At 41.5% G+C, this 23,731-nt stretch overlaps 1 protein-coding gene across 1 annotated transcript in view; it reads left to right on the top strand.

The window, feature by feature from the left end:
* Positions 1–23,731, top strand: part of LOC112231008 (astrotactin-2-like) — a 500,130-nt gene that overhangs the window by 65,711 nt on the left and 410,688 nt on the right. The window contains exon 2 of the mRNA XM_042311033.1: positions 16,218–16,405. Within this exon, the coding sequence (XP_042166967.1) occupies positions 16,218–16,405 (188 nt within the window). The remainder of the gene's footprint in view (positions 1–16,217; positions 16,406–23,731) is intronic.

The following is a 23,731-nucleotide window of genomic DNA, read 5'->3' as shown; positions in this document are numbered from 1 at the left end:
TTCTTAAATGGAAGAAGTTTGGAACTGCCACGACTCTTCCTAGAGCTGGCCAAACTGAGCAATCGGGGGATAAGAGCCATGGTCAGGGAGGTGACGAAGAACCAGATGGTCACTCTGAATGAGCTCCAGAGAACCTTCCGGAAGGACAACCATCTCTGCCGCACTCCACCAATCAGGCCTTTATGGTAGAGTGGCCAGACAGAAGCCAATCCTCAGTAAAAGGTACATGTGGAGAGACATGTGGAGAGCCCACGTGGAGTTTGCCAAAAGGCACTTAAAGGACTCAGACCATGAGAAAACGAACATTTGCAAAAATATCTAAAAACTTGTTTTTGCATTGTCATCATGGGTGATTGTGTGTAGAGTTGTGGCCAAAAGTTTCGAGAATGACACAAATATTAAATTCCACAAAGTTTGCTGCTTCAGTGTCTTTAGACATTTTTGTCAGATGTTACTATGGAATACTGAAGTATAATTACAAGCATTTCATAAGTGATAAAGGCTTTTATTGACAATTACATGAAGTTGATGCAGAGTCAATATTTGCAGTGTTGACCCTTTTGTTTCAAGACCTCTGCAATCCACCCAGGCATAGTGTCAATCAACATCCTGACTGATGGCAGCCCATTCTTGCATAATCTATGCTTGGAATTTGTCAGAATTTGTGTGTTTTTTTTTGTCCATCCGCTTCTTGAGGATTGACCACAAATTTTCAATGGGATTAAGGTCTGGGGAGTTTCCTGGTCATGGACCCAAAATTTCTATGTTTTGTTCCCCGATCCACTTAGTTATCACTTTGCCTTATGGCAAGCTGCTCCATCATGCTGGAAAAGGCATTGTTCGTCACAACTGTTCCTGGATGGTTGGGAGAAGTTGCTCTCAAAGGATATGTTGGTACCATTCTTTATTCAAGGCTGTGTTCTTAGGCAAAATTGTGAGTGAGCCCACTCCCTTGGCTGAGAAGCAACCCCACACATGAATGGTCTCAGGATGCTTTACTGTTGGCATGACACAGGACTGATGGTAGCTCTCACCTTGTCTTTTCCTGACAAGCTTTTTTCCGGATGCCTCAAACAATCGGAAAGGGGATTCATCAGAGAAAATGACTTTTCCCCAGTCCTCAGCAGTCCAATCCCTGTACCTTTTTCAGAATATCAGTCTGTCCCTGATGTTTTTCCTGGAGAGAAGTAGCTTCTTTGCTGCCCTTCTTGACACCTTGCCAAAAGTCTTTGCCTCACTGTGCCTGCAGATGCACTCACACCTGCCTGCTGCCATTCCTGAGCAAGCTCTGTACTGGTGGTGCCCCAATCCCGCAGCTGAATCAACTTTAGGAGACGGTCCTGGCTCTTGCTGGACTTTCTTGGGCGCCCTGAAGCCTTCTTCACAACAATTGAACCGCTCTCCTTGAAGTTCTTGATGATCCGATAAATGGTTGATTTCGGTGCAATCTTACTGGCAGCAATATCCTTGCCTGTGAAGCCCTTTTTGTGCAAAGCAATGATGACGGCATGTGTTTCCTTGCAGGTAACCATGGTTGACAGAGGAAGAACAATGATTCCAAGCACCACCCTCCTTTTGAAGCTTCCAGTCTGTTATTCGAACTCAATCAGCATGACAGAGTGATCTCTAGCCTTGTCCTCGTCAACACTCACACCTGTGTTAACAAGAGAATCACTGACATGTTCTCAGCTGATCCTTTTGTGGCTGTGCTGAAATGCAGTGGAAATGTTTTTTGGGGATTCAGTTCATTTGCATGGCATAGAGGGACTTTGCAATTAATTGCAATTCATCTGATCACTCTTCATAACATTCTGGAGTACAGTATATGCAAATTGCCATCATACAAACTGAGGATGCAGACTTTGTGAAAATTTATATTTGCGTCATTCTCAAAAATGTTGGCCCCAACTGTAGATTGTTGTTTTTCCTCATCAATCTAATCAATTTTAGAATAAGGCTGTAACGTAACAAAATGTGGAAAAAGTCAATGGGTCTGAATACTTTCCGAATGCATTGTGTTTGTACATATCTTCCTCAAGTATCTCATACCCCTGCACATAGATTCGGTACTGGTACCCTGTGTATATAGCCAAGTTATTGTTCGTGTATTTATTCCTTGTGTTATTATTTATCCAAATCTCTGCATTGATGGGAAGGGCCCATGAGTAAACATTTCACTGTTAGTCCTCACCTGTTTACGAAGCATGTGACAAATAAAACAACATTTGATCAAATTTGATTTGACGCACTCCAGAAATGTATACTGCAAACTTTCACCTTTCACACTTTCACACATTTTAGATAAGAAAATATTGGCCTACCTTTATGTTGTGTCAACTATCCATCCAAATCAAATAATTCCATGTTTCCACTTTTTTGTATTTATAAACTTTTCACACAGGTATTCTGTTGATTGCCAGCGAATAATCATTCATTACTAGGCATATGATATAATTAATACATTACTTTTAAGTAGGACATTTTATTTATTTATTCATTTATTTTAATTTTCTTTTAACCTTTATTTAACTAGGCAAGTCATTTAATGGAAACAAATAAGTATACATTTTCCGTTGTATATAATGACATTATTACACTTGATTGTTTGCCATACTAGTCTGAGGAGACAATGCATGCTACAAAAGGAACTAGCCTACAACAACCAAACTAATGGACAATGTTGATTGGCGGGTGGAATGATGTGTAATGCAAGTTAAAGTGGGAGGCAGGATCAGGTCAGCACAGCACAGAGGATCAAGAACAATGACGTACAGAACTGTGCACAATTTTAGGGGACCAGTTTTTAGCTCGAGTGCTACTTTCAAAACTACTAGCTGAAATGATACAAAACCATTATAACCATCTTTAATTGCTTACATTATACTTCTCGATATACCTTTCAATTTCCCGACCATTACAAGGTTGAGCACAAATGATGCGCTACGTGAACTATGTCGACTGGAGCTCTCTCGCGGAAGACTCAATAAACAGCAAACAAAATTTACTCGCCAGATGAAAGTATTAAATTGAATTGATTAGTTTCGTCTTTTATGTCTAGAGACATCCTTTATGTGAACTGAAACTCTATTAAAGTCCTTGAGAAAGTAATGTTCAAAATTACTGTCAGGCTCAGCCTGTAAGATTTCAGCCCGTTAATTTAAATGGACTATCATATTAAGGTTTCAACATTCTGTTTTTAATTCTTCCTCTGATTTCATTACCGAGCTAAGTGGATAGACCACCGTTTTCCAGCTCGTAGTCTGTTACTAATGGAAAAGTATAATATCTGAACTGGCTGACCCTCGAGGACAGGTACTGTCTGATAATCTCACCGCTCATACTGTCTGAAAGAAGTCATTCTGTATTCTCTACCTTATTTCCCAGGTACTTATGTGTACTTCTTATGAATGGTCAACGACTAAGCGAAAGTGTAGTATATATTCAGATATAATTTTATTGACTAGAGAAAATGACATGAGGTCTTAAAGTGAATTTATTGGTACTTAGTCCCTTTTAAGAGGGCTTTCCCGAGCTGAATTGGAATCGGACAAGGACAATGTTTTAGTGACTACAGCTAGAGGACACATCACTTTGACCATTGTAGTGTGGTGTCTGATAAATGGCTTTCACTCATTTCTTTAGTCTGTGGAACTAGTTGAGAGTGCTTAGTATGTTAATCATGTGTTTCTGAATTCAGGTGCCTCCTGTGGATAAGGTTAACATGAACAGCGGGGGGATAATTCCTTTAGCTGCAAATACTTGACAAGTGACTCATCAAATGTTCTGACTAAGACAGGAAATTGTTTTATTAACATCACAACTAGGGTGCAAGATTGTTAACTACTTTTTTCTCCATACGCACCCCTGACGTTTTTACTTAACTTTGTTCTTATCAAAACGTATAATACCATGCAGTTTGTTTACTTATTAATACCATCATTGCTGTCACAAATACAATACTATTTCTAGTTGTAATATTGTTTTAAATCTACTATATCAATGAAATCCTGACAAATATACAGACCTTTGGTGCAATTATTTAATACAAATTTAAACTTTGGAGGAACAAGTTTAAAAGTAACAACATGAAAACAACATATAAGTATGTAGAATGGCTGCCTTTATTCGTCTCTAATGACCGAAAAGAGCTTCTGGATATCAGGACGGCGATTACCCCCCTTGTACTGGACGAAGATTTTTTCTTTAACGAGTCGGATGCGAAGGATTTACTTCAGACACCCAACAAGACCCAAATCCCCGCCATTCACATGAAGATGAGACGGAGATATCAGGAAATTTGGTTGGGGTGCCTTGTAAGTATCTGATGTCCTATTAGCCTTCTTGCAATCATTGGATAACAAAAGGGATAAGCTCCGATCAAGACTATCCTACCAACAGGACATTAAAAACTGTAATATCTTATGTTTCACCGAGTGGCTGAACGTGGCTGAACGACGACATGGATAACATATATCTGGCAGGGTTTTCGGTCCATCGGCAAGGTAGAAAAGTTGCCTCCGGTAAGACAAGGGGTGACAGTCTGTAACTAGTTGTAAATAACAACTGGTGCACGAAATCTAATATTAAGGTCTCTAGGTTTTGTTCACCTGAAGTAGAGTATCTCATGATAAGCTGTAGACCACACTATTTACCAAAATAGTTTTCATCTATATTTTTCATATTTACCACCACAAACCGATGCTGGCACTCAGACTGCACTCAATGAGCTGTATAAGTCCATAAGCAAACAAGAAAATGCTCATCGATAGGCGGCGCTCATAGTGGCTGGCGACTTTAATGCAGGGAAACTTACATCCGTGTTACCTCATTTCTACCAGCATGTTAAATGTGCAACCAGAGGAAAAAAAACTCTAGACAACCTTTACTCCACACACAGAGATGCGTAGAAAGCCCTCCATTTGGCAAATCTGACCATAACTCTATCCTCCTGATTCCTGCTTACAAACAACAACTAATGCAGGAAGTACCAGTGACTCGCTCAATAAGGAAATGGTCAAATGCTAAGCTACAGGACTGTTTTGCTAGCACAGACTGGATTATGTTCCAGATTCTTCCAATGGCACTGAGGAGTACACCACATCAGTCACTGGCTTCCTCAAGTGCATCGATGACATTGTCCCCATAGTTACCGTACTTACATACCCCAGCCAGAAGCCATGGATTACAGGCAACATCCGCACTGAGATTCCGCTTTCAAGGAGCGGGACTCTAACCTGTACGCTTATAAGAAATCCCGCTATGCCCTCCGACGAACCATAAAACAGGCAAAGCGTCAATACAGGACTAAGATTGAATTGTACTACACCGTCTCCGATGCTCGTGAAACGTGGCACGGCTTGCAAACTACAGACTACAAATGGAAGCACAGTCGTTAGCTGCTCAGTGACACAAGCCTACCAGATGAGGTAAAACACTTATATGCTCACTTCAAGGCAAGCAACACTGAAGCATGCATGAGAGCATCAGATGTTCCAGACGACTGTGTGATCACACTCTCCGTAGTCGTTGTGAGTAAGACCTTTAAACAGGTCAACATTCACAAGGCCGCTGGGCCAGACGGATTACCAGGACGTGTACTCCGAGCATGTGTTGACCAACTGGCAAGTGGCTTCACTGACGATTTCAACCTGTCCCTGACCGAGTCTGTAATACCAACATGTTTCAAGCAGACCATCATAGTCCCTGTGCCCAAGAACACCAAGGTAACCTGCCTCAATGACTACAGACCCGTAGCACTCAAGTCTGTAGCTATGAAGGGTTTGAAAGGCTGGTCATGGCTCACATCAACACCATTGTCCCAGAAACCTAGACCCACTCCAATTTGCATATCGACCCAACAGATCCACTGATGATGCAATCTCTATTGCACTCGACGCTGCCCTTTCCCACCTGGACAAAAGGAACACCTGTGTGAGATTGCTGTTCATTGACTACAGCTCAGCGTTCAACACCATTGTGCCCACAAAGCTCATCACTAAGCTAAGGACCCTGGGACTACACACCTCCCTCTGCAACTAGATCTTGGACTATCTGACGGGCCGCCCCAAGGTGGTGAGGGTAGGTAACAACACATCTGCCACTTCTGATCATCAACACAGTGGCCCCTCAGTGGTGCGTGCTCAGTCCCCTCCTGTAGTCCCTGTTCACCCATGACTGCACGGCCAAGCACGACTCCAACACCATCATTAAGTTTGCTGATGACACAACAGTGGTAGGCCTGATCACCGACAACGATGAGACAGCTTATAGGGAGGAGGTCAGAGACCTGGCAGTGTGGTGCCAGGATAACAACCTCTACCTCAACGTGATCAAGACAAAGGGGATGATTGTGGACTACAGAAAAAATAAGGACCGAGCACGCCCCCATTCTCATTGATGAGGGTGTAGTGGAGCAGGTTGAGAGCTCCAAGTTGCTTGGTGTCCACATCACCAACAAATTATCATGGTCCAAACACACCAAGACAGTCGTGAAGAGGGTACAACAAAACCTATTCCCCCTCAGGATTTGCCATGGGTCCTCAGATCCTCAAAAAGTTATACAGCTGTACCATTGAGAGCGTCCTGGTTGCATCACTGCCTGGTATGGAAACTGCTCGGCCTCCGACCGCAGGGCACTACAGAGGGTAATGTGTACGGCCCAGTATATCACTGGGGCCAAGTTTCCTGCCATCCAGGCCCTTTATAACAGGCGGTGTCTGAGGAAGGCCCAGAAAATTGCTAAAGACTCCAGCCACCCTTGCAATAGACTGTTCTCTCTGCTACCGCACAGCAAGCGGTACCGGATTGCCAAGTCTAGGTCCAAAAGGCATCTTACAGCTTCTACCCTCAAGCCATAAGACTCCTGAACACCTAATCAAATGGCTACCCGGACTATTTGCATTGTCCCCAGCCACACTCCCCATTTTACGCTTCTGCTACTCTCTGTTTATTATCCATGCATAGTCACTTTACCTCTACCTACATGTACATATTACCTCAATTACCTCAACTAACCGGGTTGATTTGAACATGTAAATTCCTTTTAACAGGTTTTTCAAAATGACTTGGCAAAAAGCAATAAAAAGCTCCTTTACCTAACTACTAGTTTACTCCTGCTCAAAACACAGATGGAAAAAAAAAAGATGCATTTTATAGTAACTTGGTCCCAATTGATTGGTGATAGGATTATGACGTGCCTCTAGCATTTGCAATATAGTGAGCAGAGGTCAGCTTTTTGTACTGTAGTGCTGCTACCTGATTACATTTAATGTTAGGCCATAAATGTTAGCAGTAGTATATTTAAAGGAGGACATTTTTTTAAAGGCTATAGTTTTATATACCTTAAATAGTGTAATTAGACCTTGCCAACTCTTTTATCAGGGTTGTTACTGTATTCATAGGGGTGGAACTGACCCCTATTGCCAAGGTGTTATATCCATTAATATTAACCATAACACTTGTAAACCATACTATGGTATGGTGAGTATCTCCAATAGTGTACTCAAGGTTAAGCTTTTCTTTCCGTCATCTACAGAACTATATATGCATTATGTTACACAGAAGATAATGAATAATGACCCTACAATAAATGTTTAAGGCATGCTAAAATACCTAATAGATGTATCTATATGTGGTCTTTAACAATTCTGATACAGGTAAATAATCCATTGGTGAAGAACTGTACATTTTGAGTTTCTTATTCATCATACTATATCCTGTGTGATATCACTTTCCTTTGTGCTGATATATATCCTCGCGTTCTTTCTTTCAAAACTGATTACATCACATAATTGAAAAGACAATAGTAAAGTTCTGAATTAACATACGGTAATGTAATTAGAAGAGAAGTGAGAAATCCAACAAGTTTATGAATCCATCTGGGAGAGAAGATGACAGGTGCATTGCGAAAGGCTGAGGTGTGTGTGTGTGTGTGTGTGTGTGTGTGTGTGTGTGTGTGTGTGTGTGTGTGTGAGCGTGCGTGTGTGTGTGTGTGTGTGTGCGTGTGTGTGCTATTTGATTCTCTGCATGTTTGTTTTGCTTCTCTGTATCTCTGAAAGTTTGTTTGTTTAACCTCTGTTTAACTAGGTAGGTCAGTTAAGAATAAATTATTATTTACAATGATGGCAGTAGGTGAAGGGCACACACCATTGTCTTCGACAGGAAATGCAGGTTCTTACACCTTTTCTGTTTCTGAGATCTCTAAGTGAGGTGAGAAGCATATGCTCCCATGTTGGAGTTATCTTACACATAACTATCAGTAACACCACTTACAGTATATGAGTCTGGCTTGTACAATACACAACACATTCTGGCCAGATAGCAGTATAGGCATTAACTGCAGGGTCCTCCTGCTCACTAGGGCTTTGTGAGTACACTACACTATCCCTGCCAATAGATTTCATCCGTCCACCTCTACAAGATCAGAACAGGAAGAGACATTTGACCGAGGTCTCATTGGGGAGAATCCAGAACAATGGATAAGTTCATCTTAATGTGTGTATGATTACCCCCGGCTTCACTCTTTGGCAGGTGGGCCGACGGCCGGAACGTGAGAGCAGAAGATGGTGGAATCATTTGGAGAATGGTCCCTTTAATGGGATTGGAGTATTTAAAAAAAAGTCTATGTACTTTGCAGATAAGGGGACTGTTTATCCTGTTAATGTGTCACTTTAAATACATTAGGCCCTTTTTGGCTGGCTGCCTCCCTAATCCCAAATAGCATGAGACAAACCATTTATAGATCCTCACATAAATTAGAGTGGCATTGTTTTGGGTAATGAAACTCAATTTCCTTGTAAGAATAGGGTTTTTGGTTGAAACCAAATGATATCACTACTCAATTGCGTATTAAATCCCTTAATTTGGGGGCACTTTGGGTTTTACAGCATTGTTAAGGTGCTGGGGCTTATTATTGGATGTAAAACAGAGGTGACCTTGGGCTGCTGGGTTAGAGACAGAGAGATGGCTTAGGAGGAGTTTGTGTGCTCTATAGAGGAGAGAGATACATAGGGCTCAATGCAGCATGTCAGCAGCGGTAGACAGCAGGCCACTATTAGTTGACTTATACTGTATGTGCTCCTAAAGGTCAGTCAGTTCTACCATAAAAATAACACCCACTCTGTTCTATAATTCCTGGGTCTCTATGCACTTGTCTACTTCTATGTTTTAGTGTTTATTATATGAATGGGGAAAGAACCAGGATCTGTTGTAACATGGTTGTAAACTATCAAAAAACATCTACGGTAGGTTTTATTTGTTTGAATATATTATCATATAATTTGTATTATCTCGTCCAGTTTTATACAGCAAGGCCATAAACCTGAGTTAATCTGTATGACCCTATCGCTGACGTCCTCTGTAAAGCTCTGTTACCTAGGTTACATCATAAAGCACCTATTTTATACTATAAATCAGATGGTCCCTTATGGAGTGAACTTTTTTATAAGTAGAGTCTGAAATGTGTTTGGTTCCTGCTAGAGGCGGTGGGCACTGCCCAGCAATGCTTGCTGCTGGCTCTGTGATTGAGCACAGTTTGAGTTGGCGTGGGTGTTGGGGTAAAGATGGACCTTTGGTTCCACTGGCTCAACTGATTGTTAATAACTTATTCTCACCGGACCCTAGCCCCAGGGGAAGTCCTAGACACTGGTAGAATCCAATTATCCCACGGGACCTCCTGTTTTCTATTTGAAGTGATTGCTGTCCTTTGTACCTCATCAGCAATAGCAGCAGAGCCCCAAAAACATTTTGTGGCATAGGGCAGACATATTTCAGCATAATTATATCTTGGAGAAATCCCACTGTCGGTGTTGCAACAGTAATGCAGCAGTACATTACTAAGATGATTAGGGTCAAGCAGCTTTAAAAATTAATCTGTGAAGATGGCAGATGGCAATGGTGTGCGGGTGGTACAGAGGTCACGACCAGGTCATCCACTAGGAAGTGATGAGTCGTCAAAATTGGAGACCGCTGTGCTGACTGTGTTGAACAGTGCAGCAGGCAGTGCAGAGACAGCTGTCACAGCAGAAGGAGCCCTCAAAGACCCCACTGACAGGGAGAGACACCTGGTGACAGATCTTTATGTCTGGGAGACAGAGGGTAATTTTGACTGCCTTTGTGCAATGCCCATGTCATATGTTCATGTCATATAGGGGAATATTACTTTGTCATATAATATCATTTTATGGTATATTGTATTCATCCTGATTCTATTTGCCTGTGCTGTAGTTGTAGCTTGCACATATCAAATGATTGCTCTTTCAAGTAGCTTACTTGACCACAATACAATAACATCAAGCCCATTGTTATTTTACCTCCATGAATCTTTGTATTTGCTGCTTGTCTCCTGACCCTTAATTAATGATGACTGGCCAGGACCTGAATATTACATTGATGTCCTCCCTCATGCCCATGATCTCTCTCTCTCTCTCTCTCTCTCTCTCGCTCTCTCTCTCACTCTCTCCCCCCGGTTGACATTATTAGCTGTTCAGTCCTGACTGGGAGAATATGATCTCTCTCTTCACATAGATGGCATGGCAGGACGTTAGGATCCAACTGTGCCGCCGGAATTTAGCTCATTTCAATGCCTTGAAACATGCTCCTTCTCCTCACTATGCATTTTAATTGTATGCATGTTTAATGGCCTTTACGTCCATGAATGACAACTATTTCATTAGGCAGTGTTATAAAGACATTGGGGTGGCTTTAAGTTGTTAAGTGTTTAATTTCAATGGGAAGTGCACAGTGTTGGGGAAGCTACTCTGAAAAGACCAAGCTACCAATTACTTCACACTGAAATAAGTTAAGCTACACTAAAGCTAACCCTATGAAAAAAAAAAGGTTTACTTAACTAATGTTTATTTTGTTAAGTTCTAATTCTCAGAGTAAAAAACTCAACAGACACTATGAAAGCTTAACAAAGTTTCATTCTTCTCAGAGGATCAATACAGCTGCATTTGACAAAACATGTTTCCAACAAAAAAAGTATATATTCTCCAATTTAGATGCACTCCTCCTTCTCTCCTTCTCTCCAATCATTACATCTTTTATGGTTCGACAGGAAGACGAAGTGATGGGGTAATAGACCGTTCCTTCTTCCGTAAGGTGACCTGACCTCAACCCCCTTGTTGCCTAATCCATGGCTCTCTCCCCTTATCAATGCCGACCACAATATAGTAAGGATAAGGATAAGGATAATAAGGATAAGGATCCCTCCCATAGCATCCCTGATGGCTAACAATATCATTATCCTGACATAATGTAAACGTTATACATGACCCTCTCTCCCTCAGTGACATGAATAAGTATATTTCACATTCTCAGAACCCAACACTTTGAAAAGGTAATTTAGTTCATCCAAACTACTTTGTGAAACATGATCATCTGTAAATCCGAAATGTCATAGACTATAAATTGCAAGAACAGGTCAATCTGGGGTCATATGTTAACAGAATGTGTCATTTAGCCTATTAAACACATAAACAATGTATTAAGTGAGAATTAGGCAGGTCTGAGGCTGAAAAAGGAAGGAAATGATTGCCTACTGTTAGGTTCTAGCTTCAAATATACTCATTCATGTACCATACTAAAACGTTTTGATTACTTTACATATGTAAGGGATGTATATGGTGATGAAGTGAGAAGGAACAGTCCTATATCCCACACACATATACTTCCACACCCACAAAGGTTCTAGCATGAGGCAGGGCCATGACTACACCAGTGAGAGGAACCAATTAAGTTCCTGACTAGCAACAGAGATGTACTGGCTGTCTAGATGTGCAAGGAGTTGACTCCACCTGGTACGAGGGTATAATTATAGGTACTTGTGTAAGCATGTTTTTGTCTTTGCAGCTGTATGACCCAGTGGGTGAATTACACTTGGCTTGAGCATTTTCTAGTCATCCGTGAGGTTTTACTCTGTTTGGTCAGAACCTACAGTAACACTATTTAATCCGAACCACACCCATAGTGTGTAGTGCCAGTAGTTAGCTACACCACTACATGGCAGAAAAAGTAATTAACTACTGAAAACACTACCTAGATTTGAATTCAGTTCAACTACCGCCAAGCTACTGCAAAATGTAATTAAATTACTAGTTGAACTACTTGTAGTTCACTACTCCTCAACACTGGAAGTGTGGCACAGCAGCCTTTCGGCAATGCCGTATTTGCCTAAATATCCGATATCTCACGTTAACTCGTTTGGAAATGGTAATTGGTCAATTCTTAACAGGTATTAGCATTTTCTGAATGGGAGTCGTGACAACCCCCCATTTGGTGACAAATCAAATATGTATTTCTACGAGAGTATTCATAATTTTTCCTGATACAGTATGTGGGGAAGGTTTTTGTGTGTTGAAAGTAGACTTTACTCTCAATACTCAGTTTCAAAAGTGAGGCCGTTCAGAGTGGACATTAGAAATGTCTAAAAGCTGAACACAGTGAGATGTGTTTGATATGTGTAATGAATCAGGTAACAGGCTCTGACAGTACTGATGAGGCGCTGACTGACACCGTCTTCTATCCTCTCTGCATATTGAGCTGATATATTTAGATGAATCTAAAAGGTTATGGAAGTCTATCATTATTGTCGCTTATGAATTATTAAACGTGCAGCTGCCCATAATATTATGACGGGCATGGCAGGCTGAGGCGCTAGGCTAGGCAGCAGCGTTATCGGAGGACTCGCTGGCTGGCTTGCCATGCCACATGGTTAATGACAAGCAGCATAGTGCCTTAAGGGTGCCAGCTTTCATCAGGGTAAGCAGACGACACAGCCTTGTTACTGAGCTGACAAACTGTCACGGCACTGTCAGCCCACGCAGTTACTGACTCCATGCAGCTATGATCACCTTTAAACTGATGAGAACGACCTTTGGGGAGGACGTGTGTGTGAGTATATATGTGTGTGTGTGTGTGTGTGTGTGTGTGTGTGTATAGGTCACAAAAATCTCCTTGTTTAGTGTATCTCACTCCATTTGTATCTGTGTGCATCTGTCTTGTCTATGTGTATCTATAACCGTGACCTCAGCTTTACAACGATAATTCAAAACATTGTTTTACAGCATGTGTGCTACCGGTATACATTTTTCTAAAGAGAGAGATGAATAATCATTATAACCTTCACAAGCATTCTTCAAAATCCACCTCAGCTACAACACCGAGTGCTTCCTCAGTTGCTTCCAAACTGTTTTTATTCTAGTATGAAATAACATTTCAATTGCCGTTATGAACACTGATCAAGGTAAAGGTCACATTTATGAATGATAACCAACACATTTCATCATTCTAACAAAACAAAGGTCAGCCTGCTGACATTAACTGAACGCTGTGTTCAAGGATTTCTAGTAGTGTGGACAAAGAGGACTTTAGCCATGTCGGTCACAGTAGCTTTGGTGTTATTCTGCATCCCAGTATTTCACACCCTCGGGAGAAGTGGGTTATTCACAGCTCACTAGACAACACTCTTTGTATCTATTATCATAAACTGTTGCATTGTTCATTTTTAGAGGGAACAGATTGTTCACTGGCATCTAAAGTAAAACTCATATTGGTGGAGATTAAATCAGTTCTCATTTTCAGAAATACTTAGTTATTTCACAGTGTGAATTTCATTCTAACAATGGAAACAAACTTGTACAACTGGGTGCTACATTTGAAAAGGCCGTTAAGAATAATACATGTATTTTGTCCATTCTTCCTTCATAATAAAATCTTGCATGTTGATTTTAGAGAAACGTCATCTCTTCAAAACACCCAACATGGTGGACTAAAATGAGCGAAAATGAAAATCAATGGCTGAAATACAATATTACAATAACTATACGTACAGGTCATAGCAACTGTGATTGGGTACTGTGCGTTGAGCCACTTTGAGTACAGCCCTGGTAATAAGTGGTATACTGAGTGTTCAGTAGATTTCACTCAGGGTCATCTGGGCTATACCTTCAGATGCATCAGTCTAGAATAACTGGGCTTTATCAAAGATTTGGGCAAGCTCCAAACAATCCATCTGCTCTGTTCTGCAAGCTTAATGCGATCACGAGTGGGTAAACTGGAAAAGGATGTTACTCTAAAAACAGTTTGCATTTTTTAAAAATGTTTTGCTATAGGTTTTACTGTAACCTTGGTAACTATTGGTACCTTGGTCGGTATTGATGCGATACGGCATTCGCCTCACTCTAGAGAAGAGAGCTCTAATGGTTCAACCGTTTCTCTTTCTCATTCTCTTTGTGTAAAGTCAGCCATGCTTCTCCCCTGCTCTCAGGGGCTTGTGTAATGGCTGCAATGACGCACCTCAGGGTTGTCCTTTCTCTCCGCAGGGTAGACATTCCATCCCTGACGCCCTTGCTGGGAGCTTACATGCTTCAACCTCGTCTTCCCACACACGGGCATGCAAACTAACCAACACACACACATACACGCACGCACATACACACATACACACACACATACACACACACACACACACACACACACGCACACACACACACACACACACACACACACACACACACACACACACACACACACACACACAACAGCCTCTGTATCCTGCTGACGGTCTCAATGTTTGCCCAATAACAACCCTCATGGCATGCTTTTGTCTTTGTACAGTGTCCACCCAAGTTATTACCAGCCAAAACGGCTCTGTTATATATGTCCCCCTCTATTCGTTTAAATGGCTGCCTCTGATGTGTGCCACCTCTTTGTTAGACCTGAGAACATCCTCTTTCAAGCTCAATAGCCAAATCTCCAAATATGAGAAGCTGCAGATTAAACACAGCAATGTGCTTGAAATTTCACAGCCTACTAACTTTAATCCTACTATTGCACAGTCAGCATCCATTTATGAGAGGGAAAGATGCTGAAAGCGGACTTTCTGGAGGCTTTTGAAAAGTTTCCCACCTGATTGTCCCATGAGGAGCCAAAAATGTAGATCCCTGTACAATAATACAGTGGTTGGCATGTCCTCCAGCTCATCCTCTATATGGCTGTTTTAGTGTTCATGGTAGATGATCATACTGCCCATGTTAATGAAGTTCTGATACAGCGATGGCACACAGGAATAGAAAATGAAGGACTTGTCCACAAATCTGTCAAAGAATCTGGACTCTTTAGTGTGGTATCAGAGAGCATCCCATACTGTGCCATATCAAGTCACTCTACTTCTACCCCTGTCCTTCAAGCCCTAGCGATCCTGATGTATGTGTGTGCCCTGTACTGGAAGGGCAGTGGTAGTGATGAGGGCAGCTCACAGAGTACTCCTCTCCTGCCGTGTCCACTGACCCAGAGTCAGTAAGTTAATGACCAGCGCCACTGAAAGCCATCCCTCATTCTGTACCTGCCACTGGTCTAGGAGCAGCTCCCATCCCCCTGTCACTGCCCTTGTCACCCACCCCTGACAAATACTGTATCAAGCACATAGCTCCCAGAGGCTGTCTCAGTACCCAGCGACCACATAGCCCCAGTAGTCGATAGCATCACAGTCCTGTGCTTTGATCTCTATCTGGCCAACTTGGCTTTTTTCCTCCCTGCTTTTATTTCTCCCACCAACCTGCCCACTAAATCTAATCTCGCTTGGCTTTGTTAAAATCTTTCAAGGTTGTGGCTCGTCTTTTTGGATTCCTTTCTCGCTGCCTTCTTTCCTTTTTTAATTGTTTTGGTGTCGTAGCTCTTTATGCTAATGCCAATGGCATGTTCATGCTAATGTATTCATTAGGTTTACAGGACTTCTGATGATTTGCGGAGAGCGCAGTGAGGCAACGTTTTCTCCAGTGCTATTGACAACAAAATGGAATCCTAGGTGACAGTTAACAGACAGAATGACACCCATTGTCTTATCCCCATGTGTTAGTACACTACTCATTTGAATTATTTATACAAATAAGCAGCATGCAAGCAAAGTCTAAGCTATCTACTGTCTGTTGATACATCTACCTCTAGGGGGGCAGCCGAGTCTTGACCTTAAGAGAGAGCAAGCACTTCACTGGAATGTTCATGAAAACTTATCACAGACTTCTGGGTCACCCCTGAACTTTCAGTTCACCTTCCCCACAGATGCATGTTCCTCTCACAGACACAGATAAACACACACATAAGTGCACACATTTGTTTACAAACACACACACACACACACACACACACACACACACACACACACACCAATTGTTTATTTCACAAAATCTCTCTTTCTCTCTCTCTCTTTCTATCTGTAGAGATGTCAGGTACTGGGGCAGACATATCTCAGGTGCATTGGAAGCAGCAGTGGTTGGAGAACGGGACACTGTATTTCCACGTGTCCATGAGCACCTCTGAGCAGCTGATCCAGACCACCGTACCCACGGCCCGGGAACCTGCTCATGTCCTGCACGAACACATGCACCTGCTGCACATCTCTGTTATGGTAAGAAACACATACAGTCCTGGCCAAAAGTTTTGAGAATGACACAAATATAAATTTTTCACAAAGTCTGCTGCTTCAGTGTCTTTAGATATTTTTGTCAGATGTTACTATGGAATACTGAATTATAATTACAAGCATTTCATAAGTGGCAAAGGCTTTTATTGACAATTACATGAAGTTGTTGCAAAGAGTCAATATTTGCAGTGTTGACCCATCTTTTTCAAGACCTCTGCAATCCGCCCTGGCAGGCTGTCAATTAACTTCTGGACCACATCCTGACTGATGGCAGCCCATTCTTGCATAGTCAATGCTTGGAGTTTGTCAGAATTTGTGGGTTTTTTGTCCACCTGCCTCTTGAGGATTGACCACAAGTTCTCAATGGGATTAAGGTCTGGGGAGTTTCTTGGCCATGGACCCAAAATATTGATGTTTTGTTCCCTGAGCCACTTAGTTATCACTTTTGCCTTATGGCAAGGTGCTCAATCATGCTGGAAAAGGCATTGTTCGTCACCAAACTGTTTCTGGATGGTTGGGAGAAGTTGCTCTCGGAGGATGTGTTGGTACCATTCTTTATTCATGGCTGTGTTCTTAGGCAAAATTGTGAGTGAGCCCACTCCCTTGGCTGAGAAGCAACCCCACACACATAAATGGTCTCAGGATGCTTTACTGTTGGCATGACACAGGACTGATGGTAGCGCTCACCTTGTCTTCTCCGGACAAGTTTTTTTCCGGATGCACCAAACAATCGGGGATTCATCAGAGATAATACTCCAGTCCTCAGCAGTCCAATCCCTGTACCTTTTTCAGAATATCAGTCTGTCCCTGATGTTTTTCCTGGAGAGAAGTGGCTTCTTTGCTCCCCTTCTTGACACCAGGCCATCCTCCAAAAGTCTTCGCCTCACTGTGTGTGCAGATGCACTCACACCTGCCTGCTGCCATTCCTGAGCAAGCTCTGTACTGGTGGTTTCCCGATCCCGCTGATGAATCAACTTTAGGAGACGGTCCTGGCTCTTGTTGGACTTACTTGGGCACCCTGAAGCCTTCTTCACAATAATTGAACCGCTCTCCTTGAAGTTCTTGATGATCTGATAAATGGTTGATTTAGGTGCAATCTTACTGGCAGCAATATCCTTGCCTGTGAAGCCCTTTTTGTGCAAAGCAATGATGACGGCATGTGTTTCCTTGCAGGTAACCATGGTTGACAGAGGAAGAACAATGATTCCAAGCACCACCCTCCTTTTGAAGCTTCCAGTCTGTTATTCGAACTCAATCAGCATGACAGAGTGATCTCCAGTCGTGTCCTCGTCAACACTCACACCTGTGTTAACGAGAGAGTCACTGACATGATGTCAGGTGGTCCTTTTGTGGCAGGGCTGAAATGCAGTGGAAATGTTTTTTGGGGATTCAGTTCATTTTGGGGATTGCAATTCATCTGATCACTCTTCATAACATTCTGGAGTATATGCAAATTGCCATCATACAAACTGAGGCAGCAGACTTTGTGAAAATGTATATTTGTGTCATTCTCAAAACTTTTTACCACAACTGTACTCACACATGCATGTTAACCCCCCCCCCACCCACCCACCACACACACACACACACACATCCTGTAACAACAGCTTTGTGATAGAAGCACCCTCAGATGGGCACGCATTTCACACATCTCCTTTGTTCTTCTGGAAACATGGACATACCAACAAACCTTCTCAAACATTACACCTCTACTACCATATCCATCTGTTCACCTGCCTCTGCATTCTCCACAAGTCTCTACTGCTCTCCTATAGGTCGTTATCAATAAAACGTCACAATACGGTGCAAAGTGTTCAATTTGGATGCTGGGGGGAAAGGAGACCCCCAGCTCTGCTAAAACCATTGACTACTTGGGGGCGTTTTCAAAGGATTGTTAAATAAATGTAACTATTTGGTTGTAATATCATCACCTCATGAAGAGCATAGTGAGAACTACACATTTCAGAGTTTCCATGCAAAATAATTGTGCAAATTTACCTCTATCATCAAAGTTATACAGAAATGAACTGTATGCTTTTCATGATCAGTGAACATGAATTGATCATGTATTTTCAGACATGTGAGGGTAACCTATCCATTTGGCATGTAGCTAGCTAAGCAAACAACATGTGTCATTGAGCTTGCTTCCAAAGAGATTAGGTTTTTGGAAAGAGCTTGACATCGACAAGTCCTCGTCCTGGTAAAGTTGTCAGTCGGACTACTGTCATCACCACTATAGATAGCAAGAAAATATAGCCATCTAGTTTACCCACTGAAAGTTAGTCGATTTGGCATGGCATGGTCCGTCAACAAGCAAACTTGATTAAACACTCTTAAAAACCCTGTTGAAAAGGGGAAAATGTTGGAGAAAAAAAGTACATTAGGTCTACTTACCACTATGTTTAGCCAACTGTACAAGTCTCTACTTGCGGCTTGTGAAGTAAATGCACCCTTCTGCTGGTTGACAGGCAAAATGGATGGGAAATGAACCTAAACCCCTCATACTGGTCGGGTATAGTTCACTTTTATTGTATATCACTCAAATAGCCAATATTTAGAGATAGTGTGAGGCTACCCTCATGTATCTGAAATTACACGATCAATTCATGTTTACTGATCATGAAAAGCATACAGTTCATTTCTGTATAGTTCTGATGATAGTGGTAAATTTGCACAATTGTTTTGCATGGAATAATCTGAAATGTGTAGTTCTCACTATGCTCTTCATGAGGTGATGATATTACAACCAAGTAGTTCCATTTATTTAACAATCCTTTGAAAACGGCACACAGTTGTCAACGGTTGTAATGACGCTGGGGTTCTCCTTGTCCCCCAGCAAACAAATCGAACACTCTGCACCTTATTGTGACATTTTATTGATAACAACCTATACACCTACACACATCTCTCTTCTTCAATCCATTACACCTCTCCACTGGTATGTCCTTACAAGTATTCCCTCCATTCAACTATCTCCTCTCACACCTCTCCAGTCCCCTCTCTTCACTTCTCCACACCCTTTTTGCTCTCCTCTTTCTCACGTCTCACTCCTCTCTTTCTTTCTTATATTATCTCTATTCCTTGCTCCAGGCGTCACTTCTCATCTCTCCAACTTAATCACCTCTCAATACACTCCTCTTTTCTCTGCCCCTTTCGACCCCTCTCTCTACCTCCACCCCATCCTCACATCTCTTCACATCCCCTTCTCTCTGCCTCTTTCTCTCTCTTTCCCCCTCTATCTTTCCTTTTCTCTTTACCTATTGACTCGCTGTCCTCAGGGGAATTAGTGCTGGGCGATATGGCCAAAATATCATATCACGGTATTGTAAAAAAAAATGGACATTATGAGAGTATTTGACAGTATTTTATGTTTTTAAATTATACAATTTCTAAATTTGCTTTATAAGTAGTGCATGACCTCAGGGTGGCAACACATACATTCTAAGTGATTTAAATGGGTCTTTCTCCATTCTGATTGTTTTATATGGTTCAATTCAACTTCAACCCCAATTTTTTTTTTTTTGCATTTTGAGAAATTTCTGTATTTCCTGCACTCATTTGAGAAAATGTCCAGACTGCCATGTAGGGCTGCACGGTATCGGCAAACAATCTAAACCTTATTTCGAACCAAATGTTGCAATAGCGATTTTACTTATGATTTGGAGCACTTGGGTGAAATGTTGGAATCATGGAAATGGAATGATTATTCTAATTCGAAGGAAAATGCCAGGGAGGAGTTATTATGATAGGGTAAGAACCAAAGTGTTTTTTTTAGGAACCAAAGTGTTGATAATAGTTTCCTAAGGGACCCTACAATCTTTGGCTACATTGACTGTTTAATCTTAGCTACTTCATGTAGCTAACATATTAATGCTTCTTGTATTCCTCTTTGATTTAGAAGGTGCTGTTGCACAAACAACATGCTGATTTAGGTCTACACCATCACTGGTATTATCAGGCTGTAGAACTAATTATGTTTGCTCTGACTCAGTACATGTATTAGCTAGCTACTTAGTGTTTAGCATTAGCAGCAACAAGATTTAGGCCCAACTTGCAAAGAAAAGACAAACTAGCTGTTTTCAGATGTAAGCAACACAAACTAATAGTGTAATTTTAGAACAATACTGGATTTTTAAAATATTTTTTTAACTAGGCAAGTCAGTTAAGAACAAATTCTTATTTTCAATAACGGCCTGTTCAGGGGCAGAATGACAGATTGGTACCTTGTCAGCTCGGGGGTTTGAACTTGCAACCTTCCGGTTTCTAGTCCAACACTCTAACCACTAGGGTACCCTGCCGCCCCAATGAAGCAAAGTGAAAAAAGCATTGTTGTCATCAACATTGTTGCATGTGCTGCATTGACCATGCAGACTGAACACAAGTGTCTCGTGGTCGAGGAACAACAAATAGAGAGAGCAGAGAGAGATGACTCAAGTAGCCAAGTAAACTATAAACACGGCATACCACATTTAACAAACCAAACATTCAAATACTGCTATAGAAGGTAAAGTAAAAACCCAAACCGGTCATTGCATCAATACCAGTATATCTTAAAATATGCTATACTGCCCAGCCCTAAGGGGAATTGCTGTATCATGTGCATCATCCATCCATGCTGTCCTATGCAAATCTCTCACCCACCCTCAATGTGTCCCTCTGCTGACTAGCACTGTTTCAGGGCATAAACATTAGCAGGCTCTGTTTTTAAATATCACTTCACTGAGTGATGAGCCAGAGGTCATTCCGGGCAAGCTGGTTGAGCGATATAAAGTGGGTTCAAGCTCAGAGCAGACCCTACTTCATGCTTTCAGTCACCCCTCTTGGTTTTCTTTTGATACTTCCACTTGGACTTGATGTGAATGGTAGCATGTGTGTTTATCCGTGCGGAATCTCATCATCTGTGAAATTGGGAAAGGATATTGAATAGGAAGGAAGAGGATCAGGAAACACGACGTATGCTTCTGGCCTCGGGGCCCAGGATGTCTCCTGGCTCTTTGCATCATTAAGTGTAATTCTGTCAGTTCTGTGACAGGTTCAAGTCTGAGTGCTCTATTCTTTTGACATTGAGCTGTCGGTTTCTCTCTCCCGATTCCTCCTATGTTCATTCTCTCCATCACATATGTGGAAAGGACATCTTTTTGACATGGAACTCTGATAACCTTTTGAATTGTGCAGTTTATTCTGATTTGTTTAGATCATAATGTGTCCAATTGCTCTATTAATATTTACATTTCCGGTTTTAGAACACCTACTCATTCAAAGGTTTTTATGTATTTTTACTATTTTCTACATTGTAGAATAGTAGTGAAGACATCAAAACTATGAAATAACATATGGAATAATGTAGGAACCAAGAGAGTGTTAAACAAATCAAAATCTATTTTATATTTGAGATTCTTCAAATAGCCACCCTTTGCCTTGATGACAGCTTTACACACTCTTGGCATTCTCTCAACCAGCTTTATGAGGTAGTCACCTGGAATGCATTTCAATCAACAGGTGTGCCTTATTAAAAGTACATTTTTGGAATTTCTTTCCTTTTTAATGCGTTTGAGCCAATCAGTTGTGTGGTAAACAGAAGACAGCCCTATTCGGTAAAATACCAAGCCCATATTATGGCAAGAACAGCTCAAATAAACAAAGAGAAACGACAGCATCATTACTTTAAGACATGAAGGTCAGTCCATATGGAACATTTCAAGAACTTTGAAAGTTTATTCAACTGCAGTCACAAAAACCATCAAGCGCTATGATGAAACTGGCTCTCATGAGGACCGCCACAGGAATGGAAGACACAGAGTTAAGAAAATGCAGCCCAAAGGACACCAATAAGAAGAAGAGACTTGCTTGGGCCAAGAAACACAAGCAATGGACATTAGACCGGTGGAAATTTGTCCTTTGGTCTGGAGTCCAAATTGGAGATTTTTGGTTCCAACCGTTGCATCTTTGTCAGACGTGGCGCGAGTGAACGAATGATCTCCACATGTGTATTTCCAACCTTAATGGAGGATGAGTTGTTATGGTGTGGGGGTGCTTTGCTGATGACACTGTCTGTGATTTATTTTGAATTCAAGGCACTCTTAACCAGCATGGTTACCACATTATTCTGCAGTGATAGGCCAACCCATTGGACTATCATTTGTTTTTCAACAGGACAATGACCCAACAATTTGGCTCCCGAGTGGCACAGCGGTCTAAGGCACTGCATCTCAGTGCTAGAGGCGTCACTACAGACCCTGGTTTGATTCCAGGCTGTATCACAACCGGCCGACATTTAAAAAACAGTTTAAAAAAACATGCATACACGCTAACATACGCACTATATATACACATGGATTTAGTGCTGTAGAGATGTGGTAGTGGTGGAGTAGGGGCCTGAGGGCACACAGTGTGTTGTGAAATCTGTGAATGTATTGGAATTTTGCTGGACCCCAGGAAGAGTAGCTGCTACTTTGGCAGCAGCTAATGGGGATCCATACAAATGCAATCGGTCCAGCGTCGTCTGGGTTAGGGTTTGGCTGGGGTAGGCCGTCATTGTAAATAAGAATTTGTTCTTAACTTACTTGCCTAGTTAAATAAAGGTTCAATCAAATATACAAAAATACAAAAGACACACCTCCAGGCTGTGTAAGGGCTATTTTACCAAGGAGGAGAGTGCTGCATCAACCCATACAAAAATGACAATTAATTATAATACACACAATAATTCACATTTCTTGTTACTGCAGGGTTATTTTTCCTACTGTGAGAAACGGATCAAATTAAGATCCTGCATCTGTATAGAATGCTAGCATTCAAATTAAGAAGCATTTTACCTTAAATAATGTGCAGTATGGAGCTCACAAAGGCACATTTACTGCCCCAAGGTAAGCATTACTTTCAGCAGACAAGATAAATGATCTTATGTGCTAAATAAAATGCTCTTATGTTTTCAAAGTACACTTAGCTTTTCACCAAACATGACCCTACAGTGATCATAACTAAAATGTGTATATCACCATTACCATATCATTAAAAACATAGTCATTCACTGTATGATCTTAACATTAAAATCAAATTACTATTTAAACACAAAGACATATTTCTCCTTTTTTTAACTGCCTTGCCAAAAATAACACTAAACGCACAACTTAAAGTTCCTTTCAAAAAGCTTCGGGCATGCCATTAAACTCACTTAAGTAAGGAACAAGGACAAGCTTTCATTCTTCCACTCTAATGGGCTGACTTGTCAATCATGTCGAACAAGCGACAGCACGCCAGGATAATGATGATTTTATAGGTTACACTTAGACCTCTGTGTCTCAGATGATA

This window comes from Oncorhynchus tshawytscha, linkage group LG33 (assembly GCF_018296145.1).
Source record: "Oncorhynchus tshawytscha isolate Ot180627B linkage group LG33, Otsh_v2.0, whole genome shotgun sequence".
NCBI classification, from domain to species: Eukaryota; Metazoa; Chordata; class Actinopteri; order Salmoniformes; family Salmonidae; genus Oncorhynchus; species Oncorhynchus tshawytscha.
This window is presented reverse-complemented; position numbering and strand designations above follow the sequence as displayed.